At 39.4% G+C, this 24,274-nt stretch overlaps 2 protein-coding genes and 1 long non-coding RNA gene across 7 annotated transcripts; 1 reads left to right on the forward strand and 2 right to left on the reverse strand.

Moving 5' to 3' along the window:
* Positions 1-62: 62 nt before the first annotated feature.
* On the reverse strand, positions 63-12,068 carry LOC117754290 (copine-3-like). 3 transcript variants are annotated; one of them, XM_034573143.1, is made up of 17 exons: positions 11,729-12,068; positions 11,558-11,596; positions 9,320-9,517; positions 9,034-9,213; positions 8,810-8,884; positions 8,638-8,709; positions 8,047-8,127; positions 7,545-7,634; positions 5,036-5,134; positions 4,809-4,895; positions 4,613-4,672; positions 4,339-4,472; positions 3,705-3,759; positions 3,503-3,554; positions 2,795-2,928; positions 2,422-2,658; positions 63-231 (listed from the first exon to the last, which is right to left on the reverse strand). In XM_034573143.1, the coding sequence occupies exons 3-17, from the start codon at positions 9,476-9,478 to the stop codon at positions 82-84; spliced, it is 1,665 nt and encodes a 554-aa protein (XP_034429034.1). In that variant the 5' UTR covers positions 9,479-9,517; positions 11,558-11,596; positions 11,729-12,068; the 3' UTR covers positions 63-81. The 3 variants fall into 3 exon arrangements, with proteins under 3 accessions (XP_034429034.1, XP_034429032.1, XP_034429035.1); XM_034573144.1 differs by lacking the exon at positions 11,558-11,596 and adding an exon at positions 2,222-2,336 and having other exon boundaries at positions 93-231; positions 9,320-9,512; positions 11,729-12,066; XM_034573141.1 differs by lacking the exon at positions 11,558-11,596 and having other exon boundaries at positions 9,320-9,512.
* LOC117754314 lies at positions 6,697-24,101 on the forward strand. Its single transcript, XR_004612377.1, has 3 exons — positions 6,697-6,707; positions 14,507-14,509; positions 23,967-24,101. It is a non-coding gene; the product is annotated as an uncharacterized LOC117754314 (long non-coding RNA).
* On the reverse strand, positions 14,530-24,116 carry LOC117754292 (copine-3-like). 3 transcript variants are annotated; one of them, XM_034573148.1, is made up of 16 exons: positions 23,996-24,116; positions 22,587-22,762; positions 21,592-21,771; positions 21,420-21,494; positions 20,145-20,216; positions 19,966-20,043; positions 19,792-19,881; positions 18,216-18,314; positions 18,029-18,112; positions 17,863-17,922; positions 17,620-17,753; positions 16,888-16,942; positions 16,465-16,516; positions 16,238-16,371; positions 15,549-15,782; positions 14,530-14,935 (listed from the first exon to the last, which is right to left on the reverse strand). In XM_034573148.1, the coding sequence occupies exons 2-16, from the start codon at positions 22,743-22,745 to the stop codon at positions 14,816-14,818; spliced, it is 1,626 nt and encodes a 541-aa protein (XP_034429039.1). In that variant the 5' UTR covers positions 22,746-22,762; positions 23,996-24,116; the 3' UTR covers positions 14,530-14,815. The 3 variants fall into 3 exon arrangements, with proteins under 3 accessions (XP_034429039.1, XP_034429038.1, XP_034429040.1); XM_034573147.1 differs by having other exon boundaries at positions 22,587-22,751; positions 23,996-24,110; XM_034573149.1 differs by lacking the exon at positions 23,996-24,116 and having other exon boundaries at positions 22,594-22,731.
* Positions 24,117-24,274: the final 158 nt, after the last annotated feature.

Raw genomic sequence — 24,274 nt, forward strand, 5'->3', positions numbered from 1 at the left:
TGAAAGAAAACGACCTGTAAACACACATTCCAGAGTTTAAGTGGCCTTTGTAGGTGTTGTACTGAGGAGAAAAGCTGATTCTCAGGATGCGTCACTGGGGAGTGCTGGCGCTGAGAGGTCAGGGAGAGGTGTGTCGCTCTGGGGTGGCCTCAAACCCGTGGCTCTGAAGAAGTCCGTCACCTGACCTGGGACTTCTGCCAAGACAGTCTGAGCGAGCAATTCTTGAGGACCCTAAAGAGTCGGGGCAGAGACAGAGGAAAGATGTGAGAGTTACAAATGCTGCATGTATACAAGATTTTAAGAGAAACAGCAGGGGCACTGTAGCAACCGAACATGAGAGGCAGCAGAAATGAGCCACAGGTATCTACAGGTATTTCGGGATTGCATTCAAATAATTAGCTGCTATTAAATTACCACAATATGCTAAACTTTGACGTTATTGTGCAAAGTTTTGTTTTAGTGGCAATACAAGCAACATTGTGTAGTGCATTTTTGTTGGCAAAATTCAAGCAAAGATTAGTATAGGATTGTTAGAACAAACTATTATATTTAGAATTTAACAACCAGTCAGATCTCAGTGCATGCAAGCTGATGGTATCTGTAAGTGGCAGTGTGGGTGACGGTACTCTGGCTGTGCACAACTGACCAAATTTTCCCGTTAGAGAAAATGCTATACTTCTCTTCCTCAGATGAACATTTATTTTCAAACATCCATTTATTCCAAGCATGAGGTGGTTGTTATCCTGGCAAAGTTAGTGATAGATTTGCTTGTATTTGTTGTATGTTTGGGTGTGTGTTTGTGGTCAGTGATATCTGTAACACAGAATAAGAATAATAACTTGACATAGGGAATAGTAACTTAACACAGTAACAGCCACAGGAATTAAACCTGGATCTCTTGAGCCTTCCTATCCAGCCATTCCACTAGGTCTGGCAGTGTGTATGTCTGATCCCTACCACTGTGGATAATGCCCTTTGTCAGACAACATTCAGCAAAGCTATCCCTGTAGCTACTTGGCAGCTTGCTGAGGAGTGTGTGCATGTGGGAGCCACATTGTAACTCATACTGGACAGGACCATCCATGTGGCTCAACATACCAACCAGTGTGTTACCTGCTGATGAAACTCCCTGGACCAACTACCTAGGCTGCAATGTGTGCATTGCACTGGTGTACGGTGTGGGGTCATTATCATACCTCTTTGCTACCTGATAGGCACTAGGCAACTTAAGGTGATCGAGTATCACTTGGATACTACTGCTTTTAATTCTGTACAATATACCCTATGTGATATAAAACGTTCTTTGAATGCTTGCAAAACCAAAGCTCTCGATGTTTTAAAATCCAAAATCAAAGCCACTGAACCTTCCATCTACCACCGTGTTTCAGGGCTCAGACATTGAGTATGCATCTCAATACTCATATCTACATATTGTAATTGATGAGTCTCTTTTTTTTTATATCTCACGTTCAGCTTCTGCTGAAAAAACTGCAGTTGAAATTGGATTTTTATTGTACAATCAAGTCTTGCCTTTCTATCAAGGCCAGAGAGATGTGTTGCTGCCACCCTATTGTCGGTACTAGACTATGGAGATATTATATACAGTACATTTATATACATTATATCCATCTTCAAAACATGTCATGTTTTTTACCAGTGACGAACCTCCCATGCCTAATCTGCGGGAATTAAAAAACACCAAAGGAGGCAAACGATGTTTGACGAAATTGTAAAGTATCTCTATGGGATTTTCTTTACTTTCTGACTTGGCCAAAGCAAGTTTACACAATTTAAAATGTTTTTACTTTTTGCAACCTAGTATGGACATCAGTTGAGAAGGCGATGCCTGAATCAGCCCCAGGACACATTGGCTTACACACTGCTAAAAGAATGTGGTCATGTGCAATCGGATCTCAACGGTCATGGTTGGATTCACCTTTTACCTGGAGGTGTCCACTGGTGATCGGATCACCAAAGATGCATGTTTATGGCACCTCTGACCACAGCCAGAGACAGACCTGCTAAATATCCGGTTCAGTGGTGCGACAAATTAAAGGATGGATTTTTGGTCCCACTCTGTAGCCCTGCAATGCCCTTCACAGTGTAAACCACGAAGAGGATCGATTTCATTATGTTTATATCTGAAGTAATGCAGCTAAGGATCAAATGAGTGAAAGAGGGAAGAGAATGTGGTTGGTAAGTCAGGAGGGGTAACTCCTACATTTCTAGGAAGGAGTGGGTTCGTTGGGAGGCTTCAGGTCAAATAAATTGAAGAAGGAGGCCACTTGATCAGGCAACTCTGCCAGTACGCTCTGGGCAAGGGCTGCAGTCCCTGCCTGAAATAAGATGTGAGGACAATATTTCAGGATTAAATGAAGATCAGGTGGTGCATGCCTACAAAGACTTAATAAATTAGCTTACGTTTTGGAACTGCCTGAATGGCACAAACTGCACAATGTCCCTCATGGCGGTCTCGCCTGTAGCCGAGCGTAAATGTCCATCGTCTCCATCCAGGAACTCCATGGCAGTGAAGTCCGCCCCCCCTACTCCAATAATGATGATAGACATTGGCAGACGAGAGGCGTTGACGATGGCGTTGAGGGTCTCATCCATGTCTGTGATCACTCCGTCAGTGATGATGAGCAAAACAAAGTATTGCTGGGAAACAACACAGAAAGAAGAACTGGTTGAGATTATGTTGTTGATCGATGTTGATTATGGAAAACTATAATAATGAACATTTGCACACAACAATTACAGTTGTTGTAAATTGAATTTAAACTCTGTAACTCACAGAGGCAGTTTTCTGCTGCAGGGCTTGTCTGCCGAAGTTGGCCACATGGTTGATGATTGGAGAAAAGTTTGTGGGGCCATAAAGCTTCAACTGAGGCAGACACTGGCGGTAGGCTTGCACCACACCTTCTATCCCTACAAAACAAAAAAGAAAGCACACACACACACACACACCCACAAACATGAGTGAACAGAAACACACTCAGAAAACATATTTCCATGTTGATTTAGTTGTCAGCACATCACAACATGATGATCAACTACGTGACCATTTATGGGACAAGGACAATCTACACAGAAATTTAAATTTCTTGTGAGACGCTGAAACAAACACATCATCCCTGATTGATCTTCAACATCAGGAAATTCTTCATTTTATCTCAAACAATGTAAAATGCACAGCAAATCCATTTAAGCTTGGTAAAATATTGAACACTTAAGTAGATTTGGATTATCAGAATTGTTGTTTTCATATTTCTGAAGACCTACTGATCAGTTTATCAAATTTGTTGACATGTATCATTCTTCCCTTTGTTGTTGACTAAGTTAAACGTTTGCTTCAAATATCGCATGCGCATATTTTTGTGTGAATGATCACAAAGAAAACAAATTCCAGTTGTCCTCTAAATTTTGCTAAGAATCTTAAGTCAAAGTCTTGATTGAGTCATCTCATTAAACACAGTGGGAATTCACATCCGTCTCTTGTTACCTTCACAAAACGGATTTGATGGATTGAAGTTGATGGGAAACTCGTGGCTGACCTGTGAACACAAACAATTATAAATCAAGCCGAGTGATCTGAGATGAGCTGAGGCCCATCAATGCAAAGATTCATCTAACAACGACTAATCATCACACAGTGAAAGGCCCATGTAAACATCAATGATGTTGCAACGGAAATCAACAATCACCTGCCATGTCGGAGGGATCTGGGCTCCAAAACCAAAAGCAGGGAACATCTTGTCACTGTGCACAGGAAGCAAAGCAGCATAGATTTTTTACAATTTATACAAACACCTGACGAGACTAGAGATGATGTTCAGACAGGTAACACATTACATCAGTGTTACCTACAGCTTCAATTAGACATAAAACACCTTTATGGAAAGAGCAGAGTGACCCACCCTTTTAAACCCCCTTTTCCAATGAGAATTTGGTCAGACAACATGTAGGTTTTATTCCAATTAACTCACATGCTGCATCAGGCATTTTGCTAGATATTAATTTAATTCATCCATGCAGCTGTTTGACAGTGTTTCCTACTTTACTGAAACTGATTTTGTGCATAAGAGACAATGATTGACATAATGAATTGATTACATCTTAGTCGTCTTAGAGGGCCGTACAAGAATGCGCTAATGCTGCATTAATCTGATGACATAAAGATCTGATTTCTCTGTTGGTGGGTTGGGACACACAGAAAAAACACACTCACTGTCATTTTAAATCAATCCATTTTCAAAAGGAAGGAAAAAAACAGCCTTTGTTGTGTTTGGATTATTGGTGGCTCATGAAGCCTCATAGAAAACAATCTGCTGTATTTACCTGTCATAGTCCTGGATGACATTGCCCACTGCCCAGATGGCTGCCAGGTATTCATTATAGCCCTGAGGGTTGATGTAGTGGAGGGATACAGGAAATTTGGGGTCTCCATTGGAACCAGTGAAGTCAACAGCAATCTGGTACATAAATAAAAGCATCAAATCAAATAATAGTCTGACATCATAATACACAGTATTAATGAAGATACCATTACATTTAAGCATGAGGTTAATATATAAAATATTTTTAAAAGGAGATTAAGATGTTGAATACGCACAGTGAAGTTAATCTGGCAGCCACCCATTATGTAATCCAGAAACGTGTACTCCTTCACAACCTGCAAATACATGTTGATGACACAAATTACTAAACCTTTCAAAAACAAAAGACAAAAAATAATCTTCAGTTTGATCTAAAAGATACAACATGCAGCCAGATAAGTATATGTTTTAGAAAGGAAAAACTAAAAGTACCTTGCACTTTTTTATGACGATAATACCAGAGTTTTTGTATCCTTTCTTCTTCTGTTTCTTCTTACTGTTGATGCATTCAAACTCAGCCTGAGAGGATAACAATCACACCACCAGTGTTATTTATGGAATAAATATCCACCACTTGTTAAAAGAATACAAATCTGGTTTGTATTTCATGTTTCAGTTTTGTTCATGTTTAAATGTCAGTGCTGGCACACAGAGCTCACCGCAAACGTCTGTGAAGCCTGCTGTATTTGGCAGAGTGTGGCCTGGAAGGATCCGATGAATTCGTGAGATCCGCTGCTGTTGTAGTCGTGACAGTCAACCTGAGGAACACAGACATTCAGGAGAAAACAATCAGTCCACTCTCTTTGACATCAAATGAGCGAGAAAGAAAAGATTCAACTGATAACTTTGCATCAGTGTGTGGACATTAAAGATGGTGAGACAAAAAGCATGCTGTGGGTGTGAAGCTTCAAATGTAAAGGCAACACCCCACTACTGAAACATCTAAGTTCAGACTATAGGACTTCCAAAGCCATTGGATCAATGCGCAGTTCACACTACATGGGAGTCTTGCAGTCATGAATTTGTATTACACGGGGGTCACACACTACACTATCTACGTTTGGTCACAAAAAACCAACACAAGCAGTAACACGGTAAGTCCGAATGATCCTCCTGCTCGTCTGTCATCGCTGCTCAAGCTGCAGGAGAAGTGAAACGCTTCAGTTGACATCAGTTGAAAAGAAATAGCAAATCAGTGGGCAATGCCTTCACTCAGTCCTGTGCTCTGATTGGCTGTCAGCGAGCCTCCGGCATCTTTGAAGAGTACATACATAGCAACGCTGATTTGGCTTCGATAATTCTATATTGGGCTTAATCGTATAGTGTGAACTAGGCACAACAAAAACACACACAAGCCTTGTGACTGGTAAACAGAGAGAGTGGAGCCCCTGACTCGCTCCTTTGGACCGGACCAGAACCTACACACTGCAGATTCTGACCTCCTTCAGTGTGGAGAGAGCAGTCAGGAGACAGGAGACAGCATGAAGCAGCCAGGAGAGACAAAACAAACTGTGGTGCTACAGTCAGTCTACGAGATGAACAACTAAGAAAGCTTATGTTCAGATAGCGATCTGTCAGAATGGAAAACCCCAACCTGACCCATTGGTGAACTCACCTGATGACAGTGGTGGAAATTATCTAAGTACATTTACTCAAGTATTGTACTTAACCGCACCCAGCAGTGATGTGGAGAGCAGGAGTCCACATTTACTTCACTAGAGGTAAATAATTAAACAACTGGAAATCTGGAGAAACATTTTTTATGTTTTTTCTTCATTTCGGCTGAACATTTAATACTTTATACTTCACTTCATTTGACTTGACTAGTTAGATTTCAGATTAAGATTTACATATTCGACAATATCCAATAATGATTATTATTTAGGATTAAATCATGTTATCAGACTATCAGTGTATTCCCAGGTCTGCGATGTAGCTGTTCCAGTCAAAGACAAAGAAAAAGACTTCCTCTTTAAACCCTGGAGAAATGAAGTGTATGTAGAATAAGTGTTTGAGGCCCAATGAAGAAAAAAGTATTATAGTATTATTTCCTAAGTTGTGAAGTTGTTGTTCCTACTTCAGTGGGTTCATGTGTTTTGAAGTCAGAATGTGGAAAAAAAATCGGATGGTTTATAAGTGATGTCGGGAACTACATTTTCCGATTATTTTGACGCCACATGAATGAATTAACTTTCTTGAATGGAACGTAGCTTCAGTTTGCACAGAATTGTAACTTGGGTTCTTTGTGAAGGGGTGTGAACAGTCGGTATATGTAGCACCAAACTTGCTGCGCTGTCAGCACCTTCTATTGGGATAAACAACATATTGTCTGTGCAGAGATCAGACTCTTCTGTCACACATAAGCTACAAATGCTTAGGAAACAGGAAAATGACCAATAACTACCATATATTACTACTTATATGGACAAAAACCTACAATTTATCTTCACTTTAAATTCATGTCTAGTCCCATTTCCCAGTGCCCCCCTGTGCCAAACTGCTGACAAGGAGCACTAGAGTCATTGATCAACTAGAAACTCACAGACACACACAGTGATCATTTAACAGGTAAGTTCACCAATGGGTCACACTCTGAGTTAGGCAGGTCACACTCTGCCTAACTATGTATACTCCTCAAGATGTACGTAGGTGTGTCTAGGAGTGTGACCTGCCGTGTCACAGACACTGAATCCGTCACATGAAGAGCACTCAGGGTGTTGACAGTAAACTCACTTGCACTGTTGATGGGAAAGCATCTCTTCCTGATAAGTGTGCTTTAACAGGGTTAGAGGACAGAAACAAAAAAACAACTCACGTAAACTAGTGCTTACACACATTTCCTAATTTGTACCAAGATTATCTGACCCTTTGATATGCACAAGAGACAAAAACTAAAACGTTGAGCTGAGACATCATCAACACCTCATACTTACCTTCATCATACCTAATGTATGAAATAAGCTGTAAAAGACATTTGATTTATATTTGGAAATTATCATTATATTTGTCACTATGACTGACTGAGTATTGTAAATTTACTTTCTTTTCCAGATGAAGCTGGAATGATTAGTTCATTCACAACCAGAAAAATGTATCTGTGTATATTTTGATAATTGCTTAGTTGCTTAAGTAATTTTTGTTTTTGAAGTTATGTCTGTGTGTGTGTACCTTGATAGATTTCTCCACATCTCCTCCGCAGAGTGATTGCAGCGGGACACGGAATCGTTTCCATGTTGGGTTTAAGTTTTTCTTCACCACCTGGACAATGACACAGATTAACACGGTGCACTTCGACCACCTAATGTCCCACCAGTATCTCCATGACAACAAACTCTACTCAGATCATCTACTCAATATTTGGTACATGTGGTACAACTGTGTTGTTCTTGAATTAGTAACAGAGAAACAGAGTCACAGATTAAAAGAGTCGGGTAAAAGTCACAGAGTCAGTGTCAGTCTGGTTTGGTCTGTTAGCTAAGGAACGTTTCTGGAGCAACTAACTCAGATATTTGCGTCTCTCACATACAGCCCCTCCAAAGAATGTCCGGACTTCAGTGTATGTGAGAGAGTCACAAAGTCAGAGTAGATGATCCACATAGTAACATATTCACAGAGTAACAAAGTCATAGAGTCAGAGTGATATCATGTTGTACAACTAGTATATCTGTACCTCTGTCCTGTGAGCCAGCTGCCATCCAGTTTCTGTCTGCTTGAAGAATTCCAGGAAAGGGTCGGACTTCCCAAAGAAATCCTAGAAATGGGCATGAAAGTTACACACAGCTGAACCAAACAAAATACTTATTACTTACTAACTGGTTACGGGACATCTTAGCTTGAGCAGAATATGCATACATATAAAGTAGTTAACAGATGTCCAGGTAGAGGTGATACGTACATGATCAAGCTGTATCAAGCTTTAGTTACATCCCCCACAGTGGCTATCCCTCTATAAATCCCTGATACACAATGATTTATATTTTTCCCTCAACTTGTCTAATGTTGACAATAGAAATGGAGGAGAAAACACAAGAAAACCAAGCTGACCGGTCACAGTTCTTTCAGTTTCCACACTGTTTCACTGTAGCTGCAGTAGCCCTGATAAGTTTATACAATTGATCAAAAATAGCTGATGTTTTCCTCTTATTAAACTCACAAGAGCAGCAAAGACCACAGAGACATTAATGACGTTTTAACCCCAGTAAAATCATCTGTATTGATGTTTCTGAATTCTTTATCATAATCCATATGTAGTCATTGATACCTTTTTATCCAGTTTTCTAGCTGCCATTTCAAATTCCACCACCCGGTTGTCTGTTCTTTCCTCTCCGCTTATCTGCAAAAAAAGAAACAACGCTGTTAAAAATGTGAAATAAGTGCAATTACACTTTGAACCAAATACCCATAATCCTCCAATCTGAATGAAAGCAACTCACAGTGATGGTTCCTTTTCCTGCAGGCGACTTGTTCTTCATGACAAGTGGTCGTGTAATTTTCTTTGAGGACACAACCTAGAAAAAAATGAAAGAACATCACCTTGTGTCATTGTCGCTATCACTAGAAATGCCACAGGACGAACTTACAATAGTGAAGAAAAATAATAATAAGTTGGATGACTACTGCGATGAATGACCTGTTGAAGCAAGCAAAGAGCGTTCACCTGTCCCAAAGTACACTCCACTTCCCCCAGGAAGTCAGCCTCTTGCAGACTGCAGTTTTCGCTGTCGATGTCGTACACTTCGAACTTCAGCTTCTGCACCATCTCAAAGTAGTAGTCGATGACAAACGTCTTGGAGAAGCTTGGATTAAGGCTGTTGTTTATTTTCTCTGTCCGGCCAATCTAACACAGACACATGTCACAGGGTCAGACACAGCATGACTATAACCAACCAAACCCTTACCTGGAAGTTTGAATTACAAACAAACAACCTATTAACCCCACTTACCTCACACCAGTGGGGCCCAGAGCTGTTCATAAAAAGCACGCACAGCGGGTCGGACTTGGAGAATGTGTCCATGTCGAGCAGATTCTGACAGGAGATGCTCAGCGCCACCTTGGTCACGCACTGTGTGGCCCCCGGACCTGGGTTCCCACCTGCCGCCATTACAGACTGAAGGAAACACACTCACACACAGGAACTGACAAACAGAAACACAATAAGTACCACAGCCTAACAGAACTAGAAGCAAACATTGAACACACCAAACCTTTATTCTCCTAATATTACAGCTTTATTCTTGTTGAATTATAACTTGATTCTTGTAATAGAAAGACTGTTCCTCATTAAATATTATTACAACATAATACTAGAAATCGGAATATATTTTTCAATCTGCCCCCAGTAATAGGTTGAACAGATCTGCTTTTAGCTTCCTGGATGTAAATATATATGCTTTAAGGGTAGAGCAGATCTCTTTTTAAGAGATCTTGTGATTATTTAATGAGTGTTGCCAGGGAGCTGCTGACTTACAACAAGCCTCAGAGCCAAGATGACGTTAATTCTGCAGTAAAGGCCAAGTTGAAATCGTGGCATCGGCAGCTCGAAGAGGCACTTCCACTGTCAACAGTAACTGCCACTGATATGTAAAGGCCTTTTGCCTTTGCGGCCACACTGTTTAAAGGCAGCTGCCGTTGTTGTCACACTGTCTGAGAGCAATAAAGCTGTTTGGGATTTATTCAATGAGATATATACTTTATGAAAGTTTATTAGATAGTTTGTTAGCTCTCGGGTATGGAAGACGAAAAATGACTTAAATATAAATAAATAAATATGGAAATGAATTTAAGACATTTAATTAGTTATGTCCTGTTTAATTATAAACTCTTATTTATTTATTTATTTCCTTATTTATTTATGCATTGATTTATGTATTTATTTATACATTTATTTATACTTTTATTTATTTATACATTCTCCAAGGATTCTTAGTTAAATTCACGAACATCCATAAGAACATTTAAAATAGACTTATTGTTACTCCTTCAACTTCAAAATATGTTTTATGAGTTATGAACTTCTATGGTGTAAAAGCATCAGTGCATATACTAGACAAATGACAAACGAAGCTGTACACACAACAAACACCTACTGACCTTCTACATTTAAACCAAGTTTTATTCTCATGTCTTCAGTATTTATATGAATTCAGTTAACTGACAATGACTCCATGGACAGCAATATTGATACAGGCTGGCTCATCCTGTTAAAATAAAGTGAAATGTGCTGTGGCAACTGAGACATCTGCCTCCAAACAGTGTGGCAACTGACAGCTGCCTCCAAACAGTGTGGCAACTGACAGCTGCCTCCAAACAGTGTCGCAACTGCCTTAACATATCAGTGGCAGTTTCTGTTGCCACCGGAAGTGCCTCTGCGAGCTGCCGCTGCCTCGATTTGAGCTTGCTGTCTCTCTTAATGTGAAGACTGTGGTTTATACAAGTCAAATCAAAGCGATGATTGATGAAGAACAACAGTCATTCATTATGAAGATCGGACTCACACTGTTAGTAACATAACGTCAGTTAACGGAAATCATTACTGACGCGGCCACAGTGAAGTTCGCTTCTGACTCAGGAGATGAAGGGAAAGTTGAGGGGAAGTCAGCCGCCGACTCCCGTTGTTTTGGCACCTTTTACTTTAACACATTGTTTTAAACCACATCACGGTGTGAAACCACAGGTCAGCACATCCTGAACCACATGTAAACCACATCACTGTCTGAAACCACACGTAAACCACATCTGACCTGGTCCTGATCCAAAAAACATTCAGCTTCACATTTGACAAATCTCAAGTGGACGTTCACAGACACTCACACTCGCTCACACACACACACACACACACACACACACACACACACACACACACACACACACACACACACACACACACACACACACACACACACACACACACACAGGTGATGTCGAGGCTTAAACACGTGAAAACACATTCTCGCTGATAAAAGAGAAACTGACAACCGGTCAGTGAACGTTCCCCTTAACATTCCCCATGACCAGCGAACCTGAAGCTAACTTCACCGACTGACCGAGCTGCTGCTGAATAGCGTCAGAGCTCCCACCACAGACCGTCAGTAAAGAGACATTAAACTACAGCTCTGTTTCTATTCACATACACCAAGTAGAACAGCTGTTAGCTCTCGTTCAGTTACTGTTCACTTTATACGAGTCGACGCTTGCGTTCCTTCCAGCTAACGGTGACATGCTAAGAAGAAAAGTAACCGAAGCACCGTGTCAGTGGTGGAAGTTGGTATTTAGACGTAAAAGCGTGACGTCTGTTTCCACTTTGACAGCAACGCGAAGTCAAAAGCAGCTTTTGAATCTGTACTGGTCCTACCTGGTTAGCCGGCTAGCAGCTAGCTGTCGTTGGCAACATCGAGAGACAGGAGGTAGCTTCAGTGGTGGGCGGTGTCCGGTGCGTTCGTTTCCCGTTACAGGGACACCCGGCAGGCGGAGGCACACACAGGAGCAGTGCAGCGCTGCTCAGTAAAAAAATGTTGGAGCTGGTAAAACACATGTTGTCCAGAGTTTGTATGTGGGGACGAACGTGGACATCGGGCTGCATGGTGCACGTGTGGAGAGGCTGTGGGAGAAAGTCATGCAGGGAACACAGAGGTCTATTTAACAGTCTCAAATCCCCAACACCTGCAGTACATCAGTTTGCTCAGCAGAATAACATCCCCCACGTCCACTAACACAGTTTGTACTATTTTGTATATTGCTATGTTTTTTGTATTCCTATGTTGTTTTGTATTTTATCCCGACCCTCAGTCTGACTAATGAAAAGTCATCGTCACATTAGTATTATCTTCATGGTCTCTTCTCTTCTGTTATTGATCTCATCATATCATCCATATTACAGTAGCTGTAACTGGAATCATACTTTGCATCACCGCCTGTGCACATTCCCCAAATCCTGCATGTCCCAAAAATCCCCAAGCTTAAATAAGTGCAGGAATAAATAAGTGAATATATAAAAACTATGCAATATTTATATATTTCTATTTATTCATGTATCTGTGTACATATGGGTCAATGACGTACAAGGATTTTCAACAGGCCAATTTTAAAATAAAAAAAAAAAGAATATCTATTATAATTATTCAAACATTAGGTATGTTGTGTACACATAAAATCATATACAAATTTCTAATTATTTGATTTTAGTGTTTTTTCATCTAGATGAATTGGCCGTGGCCTTAAAAAATGTCATGTGGTGCGACCGTAATTTATCTTAAAATGAATTAATTTCCTTAATATGCTTACATTTTTTTTTACAATTTCACAATAATATAAAGTCATTAGTAACAAAGTAGTTGCATTTCTTTAGAGTTTTTGTGAATAATGATCTCATATTTTTGTTCTATAATGTCACCGTCCCCTTATTAAATGTAGTTAACAGACTTATTTTTCCGGTAAAAGTGCATAAAATTGATAAAAATGTTTAAAAAATACCATTCATTTAAGCATACTGTATCAGTGATTAATATTTCAGCCACAGAAATCTTATATTCTACTTTAAATTTAATACAGGTCTTGGTATTATTGGTCGCACCACATGATGAGTGGTCGCTCCAAATGATATGAAAACCTCCTATCGTTTAAAAAGATCAATAAACAATAAATGCCATACAAAAATTTGACTTAAACCAGATTTTATTAAAATTTCATAGAATTTTCATGAACACAAACATTTCCAAGACATTTTTTTAAATAAAAATCTCATCAAGAACATTGAAGTGCAGCACACATTGTTGTGAACAAACATTTCATTAAAGTGGCTGCTCTTGTGCTACATCTACATCAACCAGAACTGGTGGGATGTTCTCCATAGATGGCGGTGTAAGGTCTAACACAGCGTTTGCCATATTTTTACTTTCTCTGTCAGCTCTGGATGCAGCCCTCCAGTTCTCTCTCTCTGTCAACTCACTTGACCTGGCATATGGAATCTCTCCCTGCTGTTTATTTCTCTCGTAGCTGAAAAAGATATGTAATGTCATGCCATAAATCAATACGTTATTTTGGACTAATGATAGATGAACATTTTAATGCAAATTTGCATTTCGTCTGTTGCTGCTTGTTGCTGCTGTTGCTGCTTCCATGGGTCCTTGGCAAAATGGTTTATGATGCAACTTCCTGTCTTTGAATGGATTTCAACATCAAAGTCCCAAATTGGTCCTTTCTTGATGGTCGCACCACATGATATTTCATAAAATGGACATCATCGGACAAAGTTTGTTTGTATACTATGATGGAAATATAAATGCAAATGCTTTGCAATTTTGTACAGGATTACAAAAGACTTTGGAAATCATGCCAAATATGGCAGAAAATTAATTTGAATGGATTTTGAGTAATTTCAAAGAAGTTTTCACAACAGCAGTCATGGCCGGACGGTCGCACCACGTGATATTTTGACACTTTAAAAAACAGAAACATTTAAATAACTAATGGTTTTTGGAAATTTAAAGTGTGTACATATACAGGACAGGTACTACATATATATGGTATTTCTTTATGTATTTAAACCTTTTTTTAACAGAAGAAAATGCAGTCGGACAGAAAATATAGGCGTCACGTCAATGACCCATATGTCATTGATGTATTTTTACATTTATATATTTTTTACATGTATTTATAGAATCTATTCATCCATGTATTTTTTAACATTTATTTATTTATGTATTTTTACATGTATTTATATATTTCTCAATGCATTTATATAATCTATTCATCCATGTATTTTCTTTTACATTTATTTATTTATTTTTACATGTATTTATATATTTCTCAATGTATTTATAAAATCTATTAATTCGTGTATTTTAACATTTGCTTGTCAGGGGACACTCAGCCTTGCTTATCTTGTTAACACTGTTCAATCATTTAAACATTTGTTGAAACACATTCACTTCCCAGCAGCTCACTGCCTGGACACACACATTATTCACCGCACACGCTGAACGACCACACAGCTTTCGCACACAATTCAAAGACGTTAGAGCAGTGAGAGACTACAGATTGCGCAAAGTAACAGAAACAGTAGAGAAGAGCTCATACAGAGAGAGGACTGAAAAACATTTAAACAACAATTTAATCAACAGAGCCATCGCAGCATGTCAGAGTGATACGCTCGTGGTGCACAGTGTGATTACTTTTATTATGATTGCTTGGTGATTTCATGCATTACAAGGCATCATGTCACAGGAATTCATCTTCAACAATTCAAAACAAATTTCAAAACATAATATATACAATCTTTGATTTGACCCTAATTATCTTCCTCTACACGCGACAGCACAAGCTGTAAATAACTATTCTTGGTGTTGCTTTGCACCATTCATACAGTGAACTTAGTTAAGGGGGTGCACAAGATGCAGGCATGTGGTAGATATGAGGTATTTGGGATAATTATCCCACCTTTCTAAGACGGCTCAGAAACACTGGATATATTTGGGGGCTTCAGTTTGTAAGAATTGAAGAAGGAGGACACTTGATCGGGCAGCTCAGCCAGGACGCTCTGGGCGAGGGCCACGCTGTTTCCCTGCAACGACAATGTCACATGAGAAAGTGCAAGGGTTAGGGTTCGTCCCAACACCCACACTTACAGTATTTGTGCCAACTTGTGTGGTTTAAGTAGCTTAGTGGGACACACTTGGGTTTATAGGGACATTTTCTTAATTCCACATATACAAATTCATTTTGGTCGCCTTTAATTAGCGTCATATGTGCTTTAGTCATGCTGTAACTTCCGGGGCAAACAACATAGTGTAAAAATACACTGCTAGCCAGTAGCTTGTTAACCAATGGCAAACATCATGGGACAGGGAATGATGCTGAAGATAATAAATGCCATGATACCACGCTGATTGACGAGGTCATCAAACCAGGTCTTTTGGTATTGTTTTAATTGTGAGACCCCTTGTGGCCAAAGTTACATATTGTACATTTAAGTGTGCACATCAAGGAGCAATACGGACTGATGTCGAGTACAAAACTAACAATTGAAGAGTGACACATATTATTTGACATTTTTGTAAATCAGTATATACGAATTATGAAATATATATATACGTATTGAAATTGGAATATGAAATATTTTCTTATAAACTCTGACATTCTGAAACATCAATGCAAAGGTTTGCGCTGCTGCTTACTTGGAAATCCCTGAAGGGCACAAACTGGACGATGTCTCTCGCAGCGGTGTCGCCGGTCGGCGAACGCAGCAGCTTGTCGTCGCTGTCGAGGAACTCCATCGCGCTGAAGTCTGCATCGCCCACGCCCACTATGATGATAGACATGGGCAGACGAGAGGCCTCGACTATCGCAGCACACGTCTGATCCATGTCTGTGATCACTCCGTCTGTGATGATGAGCAGCACGAAGTATTGCTGCAGATGGACAGAGAGAACTGATCAGATATAAAGAACACAAAGAGCCAATCATTCATATCGTAATTAGTTTCAATATGATCCTAGAATATAATCTTATTACTAGAGTGTTTAATTTACAATATATGTGTTGTGCCTGATCTAAACATGACTGTTTGGAATAAGCTGTTTGCACTGCCAAATTATTATTTCATTTAAAGTTAAGGCAAGTTGCTGTATATGTTGTAAATTTGATCTATTACACCTATTTTAAGTTATTTGATATATTTGATATGCTCTTTCACAATATACAGACTTCTAGAAAAACAAATTGAAACATTAATAATATTTAAATTCTGAAATCATCCAAAACTTCCAGCTCTAGAAACTGATTCTAACAATGATTGGATTTATCAGTCACCTTGGATTTCACATTGACCACTGAGTATTTCAACAGCTGATTTTGAGCTACTCACCGAGGCCCTGTTCTGCCGGAGAGCTTGTTTGGCGAAGCAGGTGACGTGGTCAATAACCGGAGAAAAGTTGGTGGGACCCCAGAGCTTCAGCTGGGGTAGACACTGCTGGTAAGCCTGCACCACTCCCTCGATGCCTGCAACACGTACACACACGCACACACACATACATATGGCATCACAGTGCAGCATTGATAAAGGTAGTGCTCTTGTGACATATGTACACCTACCTGCACAGAATGGATTTGCTGGATTAAAATTGATGGGAAACTCATGGGAAACCTGTGCAAGGATATAAAATCTTTAGAAATACAGTCAGTGACAACTTTACACCTTTTACACCTCGGATTTTCAAAATAGAACAAGTCAGAAACACGGTGTCAACTTCATCTCATAATTTGCGTGTTCGCAACTGCAGAAGGTTCCGATTACATAGATAACAATAATTAAGCTATTTTCAAATTACAGTTGATTGCCAGCAAGGTAAATGAAAATATAACATTATCTCTTAGGCCAGGAACATAGAAATATCACATTCATATTTAAACCAGTCGTCATTAATTTACTTCAACACATCCCACTGGTTCATTGGAGAAACGTGAAAGCACAGGAAGTAAAACCTCATCGTGTCCTAAAATTTGAGTTTTTCACACCTGCCAGGAGGGAGGGATCTTGGCTCCAAAACCAAAGACAGGAAACATTTTGGTACTACACAAAAAGACACACAAAATAAAAGGTATAAGTAAACCATCAGCACACATTAAACAAAATCCAGAAGAGTGTGACTGTTGCAAGAAATAGTATCCAACTAGTTTGATAGTGGCAATGATTAGTAAACAAATGTAAAAGAAAATATTCTTGGTTTAGTATTTAATACAATGAAATAATCCAACTAAATAGTATTCATAGTCTTGCAGTGGAACACATGAGGTCCCAGTTAAAACCAGAGTCCCCATTACCCTTATATACCAACACTTGAACACTTTTTTTTGTTTTGTTTATCTCAGTTGTTTAGCAATTTTGTTTCAATGCAATGTTCACTTTGACTAAGCGTCAGCTAAATGGTATGTAATGTAATTTAATGAAATATAAATAGCTATGAAGAAAAAGAAAACACAAATACAACCAAATATATTGAAATTCAATTAAGGGAATCTTTTTTATGTCAAATATAAACATAAATGCACATCTTTTCTGCATTGTTTATACTATAAAGTAAAAGTTTTCATAAACATAAACACCAATGATACGTTTTTGAAAGGCTCATTTTGGCCTTAAAAACAGAACACAACAGACTGTTCAGTAGAGAGTAGTTCCAGGAAAATTTGTTCTTAACGGTTATCATTGTCAGACTCAGAGTGGGACAAAGTTCAGTTTAGGTTTACCTGTCATAGTCCTGGATGACATTACCCACTGCCCAGATGGCTGCCAGGTATTCGTTGTAGCCATCTGGGTTGACGTAGTGGAGGGAGCGTGGAGAGCTTGGATCCCCGTTAGATCCTGTGAAGTCAATGGCGATCTAGGCCAGAGCCGGGAGAGGTTACGGGTCAAGACGTCCTGAATCTCTCAGTGATCACATGCAAACATGAAATATGTCACATCTTGTGTCCAATGTTTCCCAAACTCACAGTGAAGTTGATCTGACAACCGCCCATAATATAATCCAGGAAGGTGTAGTCCTTCACCAACTGAGAGAGCAAAAGATGTGTGGACGCAGCAGCAGAAGACATACTGACTGACAGAGATCAAGTTAAAATGTAGACGTCTTAAAAGTCACAATTTCTAACCCATTACCTGGCAGCGCTTGACGCAAATGACCCCAGAGTTTTTATAGTTTTTCTTCTTTAACTTTTTCGGGTTTATGCACTCGAATTCAGCCTGCAAGTGAGAAGACAAGTCATATTTAAGCCACGTATTCATAAATAACAAGGCCTTGTATTGGTGGGGCTGGAATCAACACACAGACACATAAAGGTCTCACCGGGAAAACGTGTGTTCCCACTTGCAACTCTGCGAGTGTGGTTTGGAAGCTTCCAATGAGATCATGGGAGCCACTGACGCGATGGTCGTAACAGTACACCTGAGGACGATGAGAGAAACTTACTGCAACAGGTGACGCAGTTGTTCTACAGCCATTACTAACACTGCTGCTTATATTCATCTGAACATAGATTTCAATTGTATTTAATATGAATATGTTTAAAAAAACGTTGGTAAAAAATGTTTATCTACATATTTTTAAGACTACTAGAGAAAATCCTCCCGTACTTCATTTACAAGCTCTTCAGTTCATCGTTGGGTCAGAAATATAGAATACTTACTTAAAGGTGTGTGTAAGATTTAGGTGAAAGGGATCTATTGGCAGAAATTTGATATAAAATAATCCTAGTGATGTTTTCACTGATGTGTTTCATCTAAATTCTACAAATTGTTGTTTTCTTTACCCTAGAATAGACCCTTTATATTGAAATACTTTATATTTACATCTGGAGCGGGTCCTCTCTATGGAGGCCGCCATGTTTTTTACAGTAGCCCAGACTGGACAAACTAAACACCTTTTGAGTTTTTATGACAACTGAAGGCTACCACAGGTTCTCTTTCATTTTGGAAGGGGAGGGGGATTTGAGGGGTGTTCAACTGCAACATGGAACTTCAACACTATTGGTCCCTAAATTCTACACACTGAACCTTTAATAAAATCATGGTGGTCACTAACATCCGCTAACATCAACTGTAACTGCTGTACCTGCTAACACCTGCCAACATATACTGGTAGTTGGTAACTTATCTTACCTTCCAACGTACAAGGGATATTCACCATCTAGTCCTAAATTCTAAAATCATAATAACATAATACACATCTGTGGTCAGCAAGAGAGATTCCTCATTTAGTAATACTAGTCAAACCCTATGGTAAATTATAAAGGTGGCACTTCACATGCACAAATAACCAATTACCTTTCACTATCAGTGTAAACCATAGACCGAACATAAAGATGGCTGACATGACTGCAATGCATGACGGTGTATATTGCTCAGTTAGTAACCATCTGTTGAAAACTACTTTTCACGATACCATTTGGGAAACAATGAGTCCACTATATTGGGTAGAACAAAATTTGCTAAACATTTGTTCAGCACTACAAAATTAGACATTTGATTCCATAAAAATGAGGTCAAAGGTGATGATTGACCCGCATTCAGGATGGTTTAGCTTCATTTTCATTTTCACAGGAAGAAGTGCAGACGTCCATCTTTACGTACAGTCTATGATGTAAACACAGTAACTAAGCTGAGTAAAAAGAACATAGCAAAAAATGCACACCTTTCTATGATGACATCATTAGTCGTGCATGCACACTCACATCCAGCCGGGTAGCAAGCAGCACTTTAAGATGGACAGGGGGAAAAAATGCAATCATACAATGTATTATTAGTTTGTTAGAGTAAATCAAGAAAACAAAAGAAGCTCAAGAGCATTTTGGTGGGGGTAGTTTAAGGAAACACATCATGTTAATAGGCTGCATTTTTACGGAGCAAAGAAAAAAGACATTTACCTTAATCGGCTTCTCCACATCTCCTCCACAGAGCGATCGCATCGGAATGCGGAAGGGTCTCCATATCGGGTTTAGGTTGTTGTACACAACCTACATAAACAGGTTAAAATGAACCACATGTCTACAACAGTTCAATGCAAGCAAGTGAATGAGCCGTTGGTAAATGTGTGCAACCTCTGTCCTGTGAGCCAGCTGCCAGCCGGTCTCTGTCTGCTTGTAGAACTCCAGGAAAGGGTCGGACCACCACAGATACTGAACAAGCACATCAGATTAATAACACACAGCATTTACAGGTAATGGGAATTAAAAGCCAGTTGAAGGCACAATGTCAGACCTAAGATGAGCTTCAGTACCTTTTTGTCCATCCTGCGGCCCGACACCTCAAAATCAGCCACTCTGGTGTCGGTTATTTCTTCAGCACAGATCTATTGAAAAAAAGGAATTAAAACCCTTCAGTTTTATATTTTGGACCATGTAGTAATGAGAGATAACTTACATTCAAAGCAGGTTCATATTTTAAAACCACCCATAAAACTGTAATTATATCATATACTAACAAGAGAGAAGCAATGAATAGTCACAAATGAATTGGGATAAATTGTCTTCGTATTTACATGTAGCTTCAGCAAATATTCAGGTCCTTCACTCTTTCCACGCTTTATTATGTTAAATTAAACTGCATTTTTATCCATTTAAAATTGATCTACAACACATTTAAGTCTGTTTACTTTCTGAAGCCACTGTACATCGTACTGTACATACTGTTTTACTTCTTGCTGTTCTATAAAAGTATTTTCAGTGATAATCCCTTTGAACTTCACTGGGTTTTGGGCCATTTTTCATTTGGGGTTCAAACTTGGGTTTTGTTAAATTGAAGAAATAAGAAGTCTGATATAAGTTTTAATTGAGATTTAAAACTGAGTTTCTGCTTCAAAGGAACAACATGTATGTGCAGTACACCCAAAATAAAAGGTGTTAGAGACACAAGTTAAACCCATAGGACGAACAAACATGCTGTTACTAATAGTACAGTCTCATATGAGGGTATATTAGGGCCACAGTGAAGAAATTAAGAAATAAAAATCTTGAGATTTTGAGAATAATGTCATAATATCACGAGAAAAAAAGTCAATAAGCACCAAGGAGACCCGGTCCTCGCCAGAGTTCCACTTCTTTCAGAACCAAAATCTTGAACCAACCTCATTGTTTCTTGAGAAACAATGAAAGGCCTTTGAATATCACGCCCCTGTTACCAACAATGCAGTCAACTGAAAATTTCCACCACATCAGAGGCACTTCCCTCCAAGTCTGTGTGGTTCTTTCTTCTCTGCGAATTTATTCTTGACATCTCATTATTTGTTCCCCCTAAAAGTGGCCCTAATACTCACTTGTATTTTCACGCCTTCTCAAACCTTATGACCTTGTACAGCACTTAAAAAAAAACTGTGTACATGTTTGTCTGTAGCACTCAGCACTGATGGAAGTTCACATTTTGTGAATAAAAAACTCTCATCCGTTTATCTGTGTTCTCTATTCCGTCCAGTGTCTCTGTGTGCAGGAGGAGAGTATCTCATTCACAGCTGAGCACCTACATACGTCTGTTAGAGAGGAGGAAAGAGCCCACTCACTGTTATGGTCCCCCGACCTGCAGGCCTCTTGTCTGTCAGCAACAGAGATCGAGTCAGCTGCTTGCTGGAAACAATCTGAACACAAAACACACTGCGTCACGCTCACACGACGCAGAAACATGTGCAGGGAGGAGCGAAGATTTGTGTTGAAACCGTACACGGTGACGCTCACCTGACCCAGGGTGCATTCAAGCTCCCCCAGAAAATCATCATCACTCAGGTCATAGGTGTTGTTGTCGATGTCATACACGCAAAACTTCATCTTCTGCACCATCTCGAAATAGTAGTCGATGACAAACTTCTTGGCAAACTTTGGATTCAGGCAGTTCAGGATCATCTCGGTGCGTCCATACTGATTCACAAGGAAACAACACACATCTAGTGTAAGCTCAAGTCAGAGGGCTTCGGCTACATCTGCAATCTGTGAGAAGTGTGGAAAGCTGACTTCAGAAATGCACAGTTTCAGGACATTTTCATGAAACTTTCTAGAGGGGGCGTTTGTGAGAACGCAAATATCAGAGTCAGTTGTTCCTAACATTTTCTGGAACTTTTTCTGCCGGCCCCCTGGTAAAATATCCGGAAAATGTCTGCGTGAGTCCATGTGACAATACAGCGGGAAAATGTCCTGAAAATGTCAAAGCGAGTGGATGTGTCAGGGACATTTCTAACTGATAAAAACAACAGGAATACAAATATCTCCGGATGAAAAGGAGGTGCCGTGCATAAGATTCAAGAGTTTTGGGCCATAAGGTCCGACACCAGTGTTAATGTGCTGTAAACAAAAACACGTGATTTCTGCAGCGGAATTTATACATCATGTCCCGTCTCCTTCATGCTCTACTCAGGGCAGCTCCTCGCCTGAATGTTCCGGACGTTTTCCTCTTGTTGTGAATGTGTGTGACCTCAACAATCTCCTGCTACATTCCTTATATGTGAAAGGCAAACTCCAGATAATGTTTGGACTCAATTTTTTGGACATTTTGTGGAGTTCATCTCTGATAGATCCATTGATAACCTCAGCTTAAGTTTCCAGATTCAGGCCCAGTAAATTCAAGATGTTTATCTCCAACATTCAGCCTTCTAAAGAGAGTTTGGTGTATTTGTTTTAGCAGCAGCTCTACTGGTTCAGGAAGCTGGGAGTCATGGGTAATTTAACCGAATACAGACCTCATACCAGTGGGAGCCTGAAGTGTTGATGTACAAGGCGCACAGAGGATCCGACTTGGAGAAGACATCCATGTCCAGGAGGTTGTCACAGGAGATGGTCAGCTCCACCTTAGTGGCCCATTGGGTGACTCCTGGGGCTGAGGCTCCCCCTGAGGCCATGGCAGCTTATCACACAAATAATGTCAGAGAGATGAAGTGGAAACACTCATGTACTGTACTTGAGCACTTTTGTTTTAGGTACATGTGCTAAATATTTTTGCTGCTTACAACTTCGGAATGGCTTTTAATGTCTTTTTTTCTTTTATCCTTTTCTTTTTCCAATACTTTTTAGATTATGTAGAATTTTATTTGAAATTCCTCTTGAATAGATGTTTGTATTCTTGTGTGGTCTTCTTCGTGAAGCACCTTGTAATGGCTTTTTCTTGTGCCAGTTTGCTCCAAGGTTATTGTATCAACAATATAATAGATTATTATTATTAAAGTAATAAGTAAGAAAATATAAGTGCATTGTAAATTAGATAAAATTATAAAGTGTATACCAAGTAATAGAGAACAAGTGCCTAGTAGTAAATAACAATATAAATGAGAATAATGTAAACAATAAAATAAGCAAGGTACACGAGACAGAGAAACTAATAATAGACTAAAGAGGCACTAAGTAGAAGTGACAAGGGAGAAAGTAACATGGGATTTTACACATGATACTGAAATATTGCACCTGATATTGAAATATTGCAAATAATATTGAAATATTCCACCTAATATTGAAATATTGCAAATAATATTGAAATATTGCACCTAATATTGAAATATTGCACCTAATATTGAAATATTGCAAATAATATTGAAATATTCCACCTAATATTGAAATATTGCAAATAATATTGAAATATTGCACCTAATATTGAAATATTGCAAATAATATTGAAATATTCCACCTAATTCTGAAAGATTGCACCTAATATTGAAATATTCCACCTAATACTGAAAGATTGCACCTAATATTGAAATATTGCAAATAATATTGAAATATTCCACCTAATATTGAAATATTGCAAATAATATTGAAATATTGCAATAATATTGACGTTTTGCACATTATATTGACATTGGCACATGATATTGAAATAAAAATGTGATGAAAAAGACTAATAATATATTAAATATAATATAAAAATGTATTATTAATATTATAATAAATACTATACACAACATTTCAGATATAATATATATTTGACGTTGCTTAATGCTTGGCAGCTATCACATGAATAATAAGAGAGTAAAAGAGTCTGGACTGTGACACGCGGGTGCGAGGTGGTGGGTGTGGCGGCCTCCTGCCGCAGGACGAACACCACCAACCGAACCAGTGAAGCAGTGAAGCATCCATAAAGCGACTCGGACTTATTTACCTGTTTACTTGTTGACAGGTCGAATCCCGAAGCGCCTGCGGTGGTTCGGGAGACGTTTGTCTGACAGGAACAGCTGAGCAGCGGGAGCGGAGCCGCCCAGAGATCCCTCCTCCTCCTCCGGTCTCAGTCTCCCAGCGGCCCGCTCTCTTCCTCCGGCCTCAGTCTCCCAGCGGCCCGCTCTCTTCCTCCGGGGCTACACCCGCAGCTATTGTGTCCCTGCGTCCTTCAGACTGCGCGACTGACATGTTACACTGACACCGGACCGCACAACAGCCTGGA

Source organism: Hippoglossus hippoglossus, chromosome 20 (assembly GCF_009819705.1).
Source record: "Hippoglossus hippoglossus isolate fHipHip1 chromosome 20, fHipHip1.pri, whole genome shotgun sequence".
Taxonomy (NCBI): domain Eukaryota; kingdom Metazoa; phylum Chordata; class Actinopteri; order Pleuronectiformes; family Pleuronectidae; genus Hippoglossus; species Hippoglossus hippoglossus.

Bases quoted from the DNA above. Each gene is read 5' to 3' on its own strand.
- LOC117754292 (XM_034573148.1), bottom strand. From the start codon at position 22,745: ATGGCCTCAGGGGGAGCCTCAGCCCCAGGAGTCACCCAATGGGCCACT. The intron at 21,772-22,586 runs GTCTGTATTCGG...CTTGTGAATCAG, and splicing joins CAGGCTCCCACTGGTATGAG to TATGGACGCACCGAGATGAT. The intron at 17,923-18,028 runs GTAATGGGTTAG...TTGCTCTCTCAG, and splicing joins TTTGCGTCAAGCGCTGCCAG to TTGGTGAAGGACTACACCTT.
- LOC117754290 (XM_034573141.1), bottom strand. From the start codon at position 9,478: ATGGCGGCAGGTGGGAACCCAGGTCCGGGGGCCACACAGTGCGTGACC. The intron at 3,760-4,338 runs GTAAATACAGCA...TCCTGTGCACAG, and splicing joins GTCATCCAGGACTATGACAG to TGACAAGATGTTCCCTGCTT. The intron at 3,555-3,704 runs GTGATTGTTGAT...TTGTGTTCACAG, and splicing joins AGATCCCTCCGACATGGCAG to GTCAGCCACGAGTTTCCCAT.